The sequence below is a fragment of the Aphelocoma coerulescens genome, chromosome 7 (assembly GCF_041296385.1).
Source record: "Aphelocoma coerulescens isolate FSJ_1873_10779 chromosome 7, UR_Acoe_1.0, whole genome shotgun sequence".
NCBI lineage: Eukaryota > Metazoa > Chordata > Aves > Passeriformes > Corvidae > Aphelocoma > Aphelocoma coerulescens.
Genome location: NC_091021.1, coordinates 14,338,378 through 14,351,860, shown reverse-complemented (window position 1 = coordinate 14,351,860; position 13,483 = coordinate 14,338,378). Strand labels below are relative to the sequence as shown.

Sequence of the window (13,483 nt, the reverse complement as noted above, 5' to 3'; positions counted from 1 at the left end):
TTTTTCAAAATGTGAAGGTATACCAGATCACTGTTTCCTGCACTATTGGCTCTGCATTCAGGCAACAAGCAGATGCAGAAAAATGAGTATGAACAAACTGCCAAAATATGTCAGTGTTCCCAGGGCCTGGAAAAACAGGCAGAAGCAAGATGGTAGGCCAAGAGAGGAAGATTTTTGCTCCTAGGATTGAGGAAAGGTGAAGGTTCCTGAGCACACAACTTCCTGACGGGCCAGGCCTGGCCATCAGGAACTTGGAAACTGGTGTTTGCTTCTCCCATGATGATGGAACCAGTTTACATGTGTATGTACTCCTGGTAAATAAAGAGCACTGTGTCCCTAGGGAGGTCCATTCCTCCCTGACAGGAGCAGCCTTGCAGAGCCCCAAACGTAACCACACCTTGCAATACAGGGCTGACAGTCCCTATCTTGAAATGCAGACTTCCAGCACCTTTTAAGTATTACTGAGCTTTGCAGAGGCAGTTTCCTAAGACTAAAATCATCAAACAATTTAACTTCCTGTTCAAGCATTGCCATTACAGTGGTTTCACCAGGCAGTGTATCATGTGCTGCAGAAGGAGGAGGAGAGAAGTTGTGTGAGCACCCGAGGGTGCAGCCTGGCCCCACAGGGAAGGAAGGCAGGTGCTGTGGGGCCCTGGGAGACGTGGCAGTGCCTGCAGGGGGAGGGGACAAGGCAGCAGGCCCACCATTAGCACCATGCTCCTGGGGATCCTCGTGGTGCTCTGCTTCATCCCCACTGCTGATGTAACAGGTAACAAAAACCCCCCACATTTCAATCCTTTCCCCTATTTTTCCTCTCTTTGATCATCAAGGGGTAGAAGGTCTGGTATAGCTCTGAATTAATTTTGCACAAATTGTTCTTGTTTGGATGAAAGGGGAGAGACAGCATGCTGCTAAGTCTGCAAATGGATCAACTTGATATAACCAAGAGGCCAATTTTTCTCCTGCCACAAGTATCCCTCCAAGATGAGACCCAAGAGTTTTCCTTTAATTTGACTTCTCTCTAGATCCATTTGGAAATTGCATGCATGGGTAGAGGGGTGTTTATTCCACCTACCCCTGGGCTTTACAAGTTCTGCTCACAAGTGCCTTTTCTTGGGGGCAGCAGGTCTGAGCAGACCTGGTGCCAACACCCCTCCTGGGGCAGACTCTCCACATCGCCAAGTGTACTTGTAAAGTTTTAGGTTCCCCCATGGCCTGGCTTGGTGTGATGGGTTCCAGAGCTGAGTGCACCGACATCCTCACAGGACTAGCAAATAAATGCTCAAAAGCAGAGTTGCTTACTGAGCTCAAAGATGGGAGGATGGGACTTGCCAAGTTTCTGATTTTTGCATTGTTTAGTGGTTTACTGATACTTACTAGACACCTGGTTTCTTTCTGAAGATCTTCAGGAAAAAAAATCTCTTTGTGATTTTGAAATCTTGAGTCTTAGTGAATCTTCCTGACTCTTCAGTTTTTGTGGCTGAGGGTATTTATCTTGGTGTTGTCTTGCTGATGCAGTGTTCATATGTTCAGAGCTAATATGTCTTTCCAACGGATACATTAAAATGCAAAGCAAGGCAAGGGATGATGCCTTGCTAGGGTAATCTTGAGACAGACAATTTTTCAGACGGCTGGCTGGGAACTGTTGTTACTGCGTCTTCTCCAAGTATCAGTGTTTTGTATTTTACAGGGAAGTTACAGATAGGAATAAAAATCTGTTTTCCAGTACAAAATTTTTAACATAGACAACATCTTAAAAATGTCGCTTTTTCTAGTATTTTTTCTAGTATTTTTTTCTTATTTCTACATTATTTTTTACATAGTTCTTTTCCTTAGTGAAGGCATTGTAGTTTGCATGACACTGTGTTCACCATTTCTTTCAGAAATCATAGGTTTTTTTCTTCCTTGTCCTTTCCCATGTTTATAATTCTCTGTTTGCAATATCATAATTGTTTCCACACCAGGCCCCTGGATTGTCAAAGAAGACACTAATTCCAGGAGGGGATAATATCAGCAGTAGGTTAACAGTTCTAAACACATTTCAATGAGGTGTGAACAGCTTTAAAGCAGTGCTTTTAAATTGCAGCAGAATTAATTACAGTATGTGGTTCTCAGACACAGGCGTTATGCCATGGCTTTATAGACATATGTACACTTGCTTTGCATAAAGAACAGACTCACCAAAATTGTTCAACTGCTTAAAGAGAAGCACATGAGGTCATTAGCTTCTCAGGGCTCTCGTCCTTTCCCCATCTATTTTTTTCACTCCTCATTTTCAAGGTGATTGATCCTTAGTACATGGAAAACACTAAGGCAGGTCAAAACCCTGCATGACTTCCTCAAGCCATGAAGTGCACTATAACCCTCAGGTATTTTGGTTTGGGAAAATCAACAGAATTTGTCCTGTTGTTAGACTGTATCACTAACTGCTGCAGTTTAATCAGTAACTGTTTGAGTTTAAATCATAGAAAGGGACTTAAAATACTGGTTTAGTCATTTCCCTTTTGAAGAAACACTAACATTTACAAAGTTTGTCCTCCTCCCCATTTTGTTGGCTAAATAATTGCCCTGCTGTGGTCTGTCAGAGAGGCAGCTAGATCAAGTGTCTGGTATTTTGTGAAGTAAGTAATATAAGCAGGTTCCCACTGCAGTGTATGACGACTGACCTCATCTTTTTACTATCGACAGAACCTTCTGGCTTATGGTCTCTGGGGGTTAAAATCAACCTCTAACCCACCAGGGTTACCAGAATGCAGAAGATGGATGAGGCAAGGTTAACTGAGATTAGGAAGACATCAACTAATTCTTGTTTTAAAAAAATAAATCACAAACTGCCAAGAAAAACCCCTGTGCTCAGACTGGATTTGATTAAAGCAAGAGTGTCACCTGGGCTTTCTGGAGTACTCCGCTGCCTGCAGTACTCACAGCAAAACAAGAAAGTTTAGCAGAAAACAGGTCTGTAAAGGCCAGAAAGAGAGGATCCCCCCAGCTGCACGTTAAACACACAGCTGGGTGGCCTCAAACCAAAGTAAAAGAGAAGGACCCTTGCACCTAGGAAAGAAGAGTAAACGTAATTGAACAGACCACCAGCAACAAAAATGAAATAGCTTTGTTTATAACATACCTGTGTGCCTTTCTGCCTGTGGCTTAAACAAATTCCTTTCAGGTTTTTCCCTATCCCCCCAGCGAATTAGGTGGGCCATTTCTTTCCTGTGCTTACAGAAATCCCAACTTATCTTAGATACCTTGCTCTGGAAAATAGCTCCCTGAAGTCAACTGGCATAAAAAAAAAGACAAAGAGTACTAAATATTTTAGCAGAATGTTTTTTTCCAATAGCTGATGATGATTCAAGAGGAGTTCTGGAGAAAATAAAAAAACAACCCACCTCAAAATAGTTATTTTCCATACTTTGTCAACTCTATTTCACTTTCTTGGTGAATAGAAAAAAATAAAAAACTTCAATGAAGTTTTGCTTGCATCAGGGTTCGGTGATCAGAAAGTCGGTATTTTACAGATATTATTGATGGATGGCACTTTGTTTCATGATGCAAAACCCCCTCACATGTGATTATAAGAAATGCCCAGCACTAAAAATAAGCTACAAAAAAGCTTAACAAACATTTAGAGATCTTACACACTATTGCATATAAATCCCAAGATCCTAAGAGAAGGTTTGCAGCTTGTCCACACTGACTGAAATGATTTTACATTTTTAAACATCACTGCTTTTTGAAACTGTAAACAATGATTTTTCATAACTACTATCTTCCTGGCTGGGTAAGGCCAAGATATAGATATTTATTACTACACAACATGACTGAACACAGCTCTGAAGTGGCAATCATAACCCTATTTAGGGGAATGGAAACACCTACAAAATGTTTCAGAGTTTCACCATTTAACAAACCCAAAGTGACACTTATGAGGAAAAACTGGCTCTGTGAAGGCAAAAGCACCCTCAGCCCATGTTTGCTTAGAATGGTCTACATCCTACTAAGAATGTAGTCAAATCCTATTCAGATCACAAGTGAAGTGAGGGATGTTTGGCGTTACTCTGTCTTCCCCATGAAACTAATACACATTTTAGCATGACTGACTTTATTCAATTCAAAAAAACCTCCAAGTCCAGAGGAGGAGGAGGACAGCAGGGCTTGTCTAACACACCGGTGGGGTAAGTTTGCCTTGCCCCTGTTGGCATTGCAGCCCAACCAATTCATGTGGTGCTAATTAGTTCCTATAAATGAAAACAAAAATATCTTCTTTAATTTAGGTTTATCTAGTAAAGCCACTTTGTGAAAATAGATTTGGGTGCTTAGCTTCAATCATGTAGGAGCTGTCTTCATTTAATGATCCAAAAATGAGCTTTTTCCCACTGCCCAGCATCAGCAGCATGGAGCTGGGTTATCAAGCCCAGCCTGCAAGACAAGGCAAACAGTTTGGACTATAAATCCAAGAGGTGAAAATAAGTCGAAGGAATTTATCATTTTTGGTGGGTGTATCAAAACAGACTGGTTGCCAATTATCACAGTATCATGGCAGGGACATAAATAGTCCAGAGCTGTAGTTAAGTAGTGGAGCTCAAGGCATGAAGCTCAGGCCTAAACGTCAGGAATCCAGGTTAGCTGATGACAGTGAAAGAGATGGAGTAAGTCATCGGGGTCTGCAGAAGAGTCTAAATAACATCTGAAGGTTGTCCCTCAGTGATGAGATTTTCAGTGTTCTTTGACTTTCCTCTGGCCACAGTGAAAATATGATCAGGCTGAGCAATAAATATGCATTAGTTTTCTGTAAGTACTTGCAATGGAAACAGTCAAGCACTTTTCTGAAGTGTAATACTTCTGTCTGTTCTGGAACCCTATTTCAGTTGTCAACTCTGAGACAGAAACGATCTCCCCTGAAGGTGCATTCAATCCCTTTGCAAAGTAGAGTAACTGTCTCAAGTGAGATGTGTAGTATTCTGCTGTGCTAAAGGTAGAACAATTCTACTGCAGACTTGCAAATTGCCGCATAGGCCAAAAATCAATTTTTCGGCCAACAAAAATGTGATCAAATACCTTGTCTAAAGGGGTGGAATCCGAACCTCACCACTTACTAGAATGCCTTATAAGCCTATGTGAGAGCTTTTGTCGGAAAATGCTGATTCAATGAAACTGAATTGTTTTGCTGAAATGTCTTCATTTCGATGAAAACTCACCACAGGCACCACCTTAAGTAAAGACTTGCCTTCTCTGTTCTTACTTTGCCACTCTGTCCTAGGAATAGAAGACCCATGTCTCTTTCTGCTGGAAAGCCTGGAAATGCTATCCTTCATTCAAAGTTTCACAGTGTTTGGGTTCCCTGCAAACATGGGATTCCAGAGCCATTATCAGCTCTCCTCAACCCTCCCCCCCAACAATGTTGGGCAAAGAGACACAAGGAGGATAGGCTACAATCTTTCTTTTTTAAAGATGAGGCAATTGGAGCATTCCCTGTCTCACATCTCCTCCTCTCATTTGAAACAAGGGCTGGTAAATAAGACTTTCAATGAGAAAATTAACAACTTCAGCAGTTTCACGGGTTCTGCTGGTAACTGGAGAATCTGCTAGCCAAAGGTTTGTTTTTACTGTCTGCACCCTACTACTGGTCCTGGACATCTCATTCATCTCTTCGTGTTTGCTTTATTCCCTGGACCACATTCATCCCAAAGGAGTATCCTACTCAACAAGCCAGGGTACTTCATCTTCTTGTGCAGGCATGAATACACTAAGCATCATTTGGTCCTAAATATTGTTAAATACAGTTTTAAACACGTTTTCTGGGCATTCTGGGTCTGGTCTCCTTCCCACTTCATTTCTCTTACTAGCTTTTTTGAAGTCTCATCACACAGATTAAGTAGAAAGAATCTAGGTTTGCACCACATTTTGAGGACAAGAGGTACAATTGTCATTCTACCAGCCACAGTGATTCTCAGGGATCTATAAAAGACTATCCAGACCTCCTATTAGCTGAGCTTGCATAAAGGCTTAAGTGGTCATACAAAAGCCTTGGCAAGTCTCTAGCTTAAAAGCCAAAACTCCCTTCTTCTTACTTAGAGGTCATCATTTGAAAAGAAGGGCCTCATTTGTACAGAATGACTTTTCTTTGAAGAAATTGTCTTTCTGCATAGTTCTTGCAGTGTTTCATTGTTTGGCAGATGATAGCACAGAGGTCTACATGTCAGAAAACATTTCCTGTTTGTGTATAAGTCTGGTCAATTCAAATTCAATTATACATTCATGTGACATGCTTTTTTACAGGCATTCAAGTGCTAAGTGCCAGTGCAGTGTCAAATTAGTCAGCTCCTGAGTCCTTTGAGAGATTAAGAATCTACTACAGCTGCTAGCTAGAGAAATTACTTATTTTACATTAAAATGATAGCAGTTCATGCTTTTAGTGTTCATTGCCCAAGGTCCAAACCCTTGAATTGGTTCAGCAAATCCACCTGCAAACTCTTCAGGAGTCCTTGAATTAAAAAGCAAATGTATAAATAATAATCTCTTATCTGAATGCAGAGTCAATTCATAGTATTTTCACGCCATAATGTTCCCTGGGAAATTGCTTGCTAAATGAAGGATAGACTTAGATGGCCTTCTATATACACACATGCACACAGTTGCAGACTAGGCTTCTGAGTTCTGATGTTAAATCTTAATCATGGGCCACTGTCTCTGCTAGTGTTCTGACTCTGAAGAAAAACACTCTTGATCTCATAGTCTCCCCTAATGACTATGTAATTATTTACATACAGGTGGATTGCTGCAACAATAGCTCCTGTGAGAAACTGCTTCTGCAGATGGGTGGTTTCGTACTCCCTGGTAGGGAGTGTCAGCAGGGGAGAGGGGATATGGAGTAGAGTTGCAGGGGAGGATGTGTGGTTCTGAAGTCTCATACTGTATTTTATAAACAAGTGTTTTTCTCACTTTCTCCCCTCCCTTTTAGAAAACAAGATTTTAGTGGCTCAGCATCCTTTGCTCATCGTAGCTAACCAAACTGCAACTCTAGTTTGTAACTACAAATACAATGGGACAGGGAAGGAATTTCGAGCTTCGCTACACAAAGGAACGGACAGTTCAGTTGAAGTTTGCTTTATTTCATGGAACACAACCAAAATTAGCAGCAATTCAAATAAAGAATTCAACTGCCAAGGGAATCATGATAAAGACAAAGTCATCTTCAATCTTTGGAACATGAATGCCAACCAAACTGACATCTACTTCTGCAAAATTGAGGTCATGTATCCACCCCCATACGTCTACAATGAGAAGAGCAACGGGACTGTTATTCACGTGAAAGGTAAGCTAGAAATCTCTGTAGGCCAGTATCCTCTCTATACACACTCCTTACTTAATGGCTGAAGGCAGATTGTTTCCTTAAAAAAGAAGTTGGATTGCCTGGTAAAACTACATTCCTGCTCTGAATTTCCTGAAGAAGAGATCTTAAAATGATGATTAATAAAAATGACACATTGGAACAAGGAGTAAATAGGCAGAGATCAATGTTTTTGATTTAATGTACTTAAAGTTTTCTTTGCTCTTTCCTTAAAGAGACACCCACCCAAATACAAGAGCCTCAGTCTGCAATTCCTTTGTGGATTCTAGCAACAGTGACTGGAATTCTTGCATTCTACAGCATGCTAATAACTGCAGTTTTTATTAACTACTGGGTAAGCAACTAGCATTTTCCTTTGCTCTATATGCTCTAGTAGTTCATTTCTCAGGCTATACTTGCCATGTTTACCACTAAGTCACAGATCCCCCCTTCAGTACAGGATGACTGAAGTGTTTCTTCAACCCAGCTATGTATGCACACCCATGGTGTACCCCAAAAGAGCTGAAACACCAGATGCTCTCCAGGTGGGCAGTCAGGCCTCTGCAGTAGAGTCCTAAAGCAAATAGTAATGCCACAGTGTTGGCAGTGCCCTGCACACCAGCAATACCAGGACACTGTCTCTACGTCTGCCAACTGAACCTGTCAGGGAAATCTAGAGCTACAAGCATTTCTGGCAAAACCCTTTGAGGCTATACTGACAGGAGCTCACCTAAAATAAAACAATCTATAGGGAGCCTTCAGTTAGCCCACGACCATCTGCACTGGTGTCTTGTGCCTATCCAGCAATTCCCTCGAGCAACCACTATTTCTGGCAGCTTGACTACAAGGGAATAGGAGCACCTGGATCTCAGTAGTCCCTTGTCTGTACATCAACAGTAAGAAAGCTGAGACAGCCTTACAGATCTTAATTTTTGCTTTCTAATCTCTCTGGAGAGTTGACTGGCCCAAGTCACATCCAGTTCTCCTCCTGGGGTAAAAAAAGAGAGGCATGATACAGGGGCATCAGAAGGACATTTTCCTTGACAAGTCTTAGGAGTGTGATCTCCAGGGCCAATTTACACTACTTACTCCATGTGAGAAAGACTTGAACATAGAGAACTCAATTCCTTGCACTCTGGCTTTCCCCTCAATATTTGCTGTTAAATAGTGATTTTCAAAACAACAATTATGAGGTAGTCTGTATAAAGGCTCCAGAGTCTCTGCCAGGTTAAATGTTGCATATATACAGAAAGCCACTGCTAGCTGAAGCTTGAGATCTGCTAAGTGTTTCACAAAAAAACACTTTCTCAATCTGTGGCTATTTCTAATGGAAAACAATCAAAGGGGGCACTGCCGTAGGAAAATGAAAAGGCAGGTTAAGTGGTTCCTCTTTGTGCCCTGTTGTAGAGGCTGACTCCTCGGAGAGCTGAGAGGATTACAGCAAACAGCTGCTGGTGTTACAGTGCTGTGCTGCTGTGGCTGTGCCACAGATGAGATGCTATAGCTTCAAATCCCATCATTTAGAATCTGAACCATTTTCTCTGTGCTATATTCATTTGCTACCTAATGGCTTCACACTTTGCTACTAACATGTCTGCCCCCAGCAAGAGTGGCAAGGCTGTGTTGCCATGTGTGTTGTTTGCTCCATCAGTTTTTACCTGCTGTTATTACTGCTGGTAGTATTCTTTCAGATAGTATGTCTTCTGATTGTGGATGTATTTAGAGTGTTGAATATAAATACAGCTGCCTAGAATTGTTTGTGATATTGTAAAAAAAGGTATCCTAATTGTGATAATAGACAGACATGGCAAGCCTGATCAGTTCCTGAAAGCAGCTAAAGATTTGCCTATTTTCATATAGTTCTGCCTTCCCTGAAGAAAAACTGCTAAACTGCTTTCCATTGCAAAAGTAGCAGTCTTTGATCCTGTAACAGCCCAACACTCACTCATGCTACCAAAATGTCTTTCTCCCATGCAAAACTACCTCTTGGGTGAATTAGAAATCCTGTATTATGGAGATGAACACACAGAGATAAAGCTTCTGTATCTAATGCTTTACATGCATTGACTGCATTACATGGCTTAAGCAGTATGTAACTTACATTCAACACTTTGCATATATATAACATTAATATAAAACAGCTTAAAATATTTCATAGTAGCTGCTCCACTCTGCACATACAACATAATTCAGCCATCAGATTTTCTAATGCAAACCTCCTCCAATTCCACAGCATCCTATGCATATATACTGCAGCATATGCAACTATTTTTATACATGGGAAGGGAATTTCAGTAAAAAGGAGATTGCAAAACAGTGTATGATGAGTATTAAGGAAAAAGCATGGAAGCACTTTACTTACCCCTGATCAATAAAGCCTTAAGCTATGAAAAAAACACCAACCTTGTGCACAGCCTGCAGCAGTCAGAGGCTGAAATTCTGCTGTAGCCACAGATTTCCTATGTGATTTTAGGCAAATTATTTCACCTGTCTTCTGCTACTCTTATTTCTGAAAGAGCTGATGCTTCCCTTGTCTCACAGGGGCATTATAAGCAGGAATTCAACAGTGGAAATAAGATTTTTGAGGCCCAGATATGGAGACATAAAAGATTAACATCAGCTCTGATTCTTTCATCGCTTAAAGGAAGATTCAGAACAACATATGCATTGTGTCTCACTGCTGTAAATGGTAGGAAAACCATTATACACATAGTCTGGGCTGATTTTTCTTGCTCTTATTCTGTTCAAGTTAAGCTAATTTCTCTTTTCCTCCTAATAAATAAGGACAGCCTTCACAGCTCAGACGCTACTGTTTCTGCTGAATCATTCCACAGATGAGAGAGGCAAGATGATGGTGAGAGGTATCAGTTTGTATCCTTGGTGTGTAGCATTCCTTTACCTGAAGAACTAACACTGTAAATCTCTCACCAGATAAGATGGAGACTAACTTTCAGGTTGGGCAAATTCCATAGATTATTTGATGAGAACATGTGTTCTAATTCTTTTGTTAATGTATTTAAACCTGAAGCTGCCTTATGAATATGCCTGCTTCCCTGAACAAGGACCTAGGGCCAGACCTGTCAGCAGTTAACATGAGAGTTTTCACAGTTCTCTTCACCCTTCCCCACAGCAAAAATCCAAAAAGAATATGTACCATCAGAGTGACTACATGAACATGACTCCCCGGCACCCGCCATACCAGAAGAACAAGGGTTACCCGTCCTATGCACCAACACGGGACTACACCGCCTATCGGTCCTGGCAGCCCTGATCCCAGCAGCGCACCCACCAGGAGCCTCGTGTCCTTCCAGGCAGTCGCTTGCTCTGGGGCATGGAAGGACAGCCTCTCATTTTCTTGTCGTGTTTATTGCTGTTGATCACAGACACCTACACCATAGCAAGTATTAGATAAACTTTGATCTACTAAAAGAAAATCCAGACCAACAAACAAATATAAAAAGGGGGATGGAGGGGGAGAACTAAAAAAAGAATTTTTTTCCATGATGGCTGAAAATGAGGCCCAGCTTGTGTTGAGGGTTGTCAGTGGGTAAAATGGAAAGATGGCATCAGTCCTCAGAGCTGGTCTCTTCGTAATACTTGTGGTTTTGCTTAGCTGTTGGAAGAAGCAGAACTTCTGATCTTTTCCAATAACTACTGCCTTAGATTTAACCCTTAATTTCCTTCCCTGTATGTGTAATCCCTCAGACTGTTGCTGTTAAGCCTGGCAAAATGTAAAAATAATCTTTTTTTCTCTACAAGACCAGGACACAGTTTGAAGTTCAAAACACGTGCTTAAAAGAAAGAGGAAAAGATCAGCCAGAAGGCATCCAAGCTATTAGCCTATGGAAAAAATAGTCTGCCAGGACAAATCAAGCTGATAGAAAACTAGTAAACCTTCAGCATGTGAGTCCTTGGGCTGGACACTGTGTAGATGTTCGTAAGACCACCTGCAGTCGTGACCAGGGAACTCCACAGATTGAAAAAGCAAGCAACCTGAAGACAAAATCAAGACAAGTGGGAGAGGAAGAAAGATCTGTCTTCATCACAAACAACCCCATTTCTGTTTTGTTTGCCTTCTGCATCAAGGGAATGCAAAGTTATATATGAAGCATTAGAAGACAGAGACCTTGGATTTTGAGAAGATTTTTACTTTTATTTTTGAATTTGATAATTCAGAAGGTATTCTCCTGAGTCCTCCTGAAAATTCGTACACATCTTCTGGCACCTAGGTTGTACCAGAGTGCTTACAAATATCTGGGCTGACTTATGAGCAACTAAAGACCACTTGAATTTTTTTTCCCATAAGCACCCAGTTTTTGTGGTGTGAGAGGATTCTTCATTCCCAGCATTGTAAATGGACCTGCAAGTTCTCAGACATATGCAGGATCTGCTCTGGACACTTTGAGGAACTTTGTGTTATCTGGAAGTTACTTTTCTCTCTAAATATGTTCTTCAGGACTGTCCATGCCAGAGTAGGACAAAACCTTTAGCAAAACATGATTCATTCTTTCAATCTAGTATGTTTACAATAACAGGATATCCTAAATTGTAATTGGGGTTGCCTTGGCATAAAATCCCTTTTCATACAGAAGAGACAATGTTATTTTATAGAAACACTGAATAAACAATTAAAAGAAAAAAAAATCCACATTCCACCTTGAAATAAAATTTGGATTGTACAACATTTAATTTTCTTCAAACTGGGATAAGAAGATTCTTTCTCTCTTTGAGGAGACAGGACAAAAGTAGAGATGTGGGAGCATGACAACAATTTGCTTTGATGTCTTAACCCAAGAAAACAACTTAGGCACTTCCAAATTGGAAGTTTTATTTGAGTTTGCTGACTGGGCCCCAAACCTTTCACTCTGAGTATTACATCACCATGAACTATGTTCCTGGAGGGTGCTGTACCACCCATGAGCAGCGGTGAGGTGCCTCCTGTCCCCAGCCAGGGACAGCAGAGCCCTGATGGCAATGCCCAAGAGGCAGTGCTGGGTCTTCAGCGTGGGAATCCAGTCATGGACCCAGCAGGCCCTGAGAGCCTTGGTCTGGTTCAGCTCAGCAAACTCAAAAGCTTATGACTGAACTGAAGAACTTCAAAACAAAGTCTTATTTATTCCTTCTCCTTTCCCCTCACCACGTGTACAAACACTCCAAGGCTGACATTTTTCTACACACAATTTTTACTCTCTTTTCCTGAAAAGCCCCTCACTGCACCTTTGTACAGAAGCTGAGGCAGCAAGGAACATGTGCACAGAGCAGAGCATGTGCATGGTCCCAGCCTGGTCTGGCCCTCCTTGCTGGCACTGACTGGGGGGATGCTAATGCCTTGCCACCTCCCTCATCACTTGGAGGGAAGATAGGAATGATGCCGTGCTGGGACTTCCAGACACTCCCAGCAGAAAGCAGCAGGCTGGGCACAGCTCTCTGTCAGGGTATGGCACTATGGCACTGTCTCACCAAGCTCCAGTTTGTCATTGTATGGCACAATGACATGTATGATCACAATGTGCTGGGGAAAATCACAACTTCTAGTGCACATTTAAGGTGAGATGGCAAATGTGTATCAAACCCACGAAACAGGATAAATGTTCTTTGCATAAACTGCATATATACATATTTAGGTATAGATGTATCTATTTCATTACATCTATATTCCCTAGAGTTTTGTTATACTTTTTGCAATCTCCTTTTAAATTTATTAAACAGATACAGTGAATTAAATCTTGAATGAATGTATTAGGCCTGAGGCTAGTCGGAGGAAAACGTTACTTTCTAAAGCAAATATTGGTATAATTTGGTTTCCTTCCCCTAACACTTTTGTACTTTCCATATTTAAAACATACTAATAGCTCCCAGGACATGATACTGGAAAGTAAGTCCTGGAACATCTGCAACACGTATTAATTTGTTTGACTGACCAAAATGGAAGGGGGATACAGGGAAATATCGTAAACATAAAATGAAAAAATGAGGAGAATCAGGACATGAGAAAGCCCCAGCACTGTGTTAAAATGGACATTGCTGTTAAATTAAAGCTCCAGAGGGACATGAATTACAGACAGTTGGAGATGGGATACCAGAAAATTCCTTTTATTCACCACTGTAAAGGAGTAAAATAAAGTGTTTGCAGAGAAGCAATCCAGTTAAAAAGCT

The 13,483-nt window shown here is 41.2% G+C and overlaps 1 protein-coding gene across 1 annotated transcript; it reads left to right on the top strand.

Moving 5' to 3' along the window:
- Window positions 1-667: 667 nt before the first annotated feature.
- Window positions 668-11,460, top strand: CD28 (CD28 molecule). Its single transcript, XM_069021502.1, has 4 exons — window positions 668-769; window positions 6,959-7,312; window positions 7,564-7,682; window positions 10,458-11,460. The coding sequence occupies exons 1-4, from the start codon at window positions 715-717 to the stop codon at window positions 10,596-10,598; spliced, it is 669 nt and encodes a 222-aa protein (XP_068877603.1). The 5' UTR covers window positions 668-714; the 3' UTR covers window positions 10,599-11,460.
- Window positions 11,461-13,483: the final 2,023 nt, after the last annotated feature.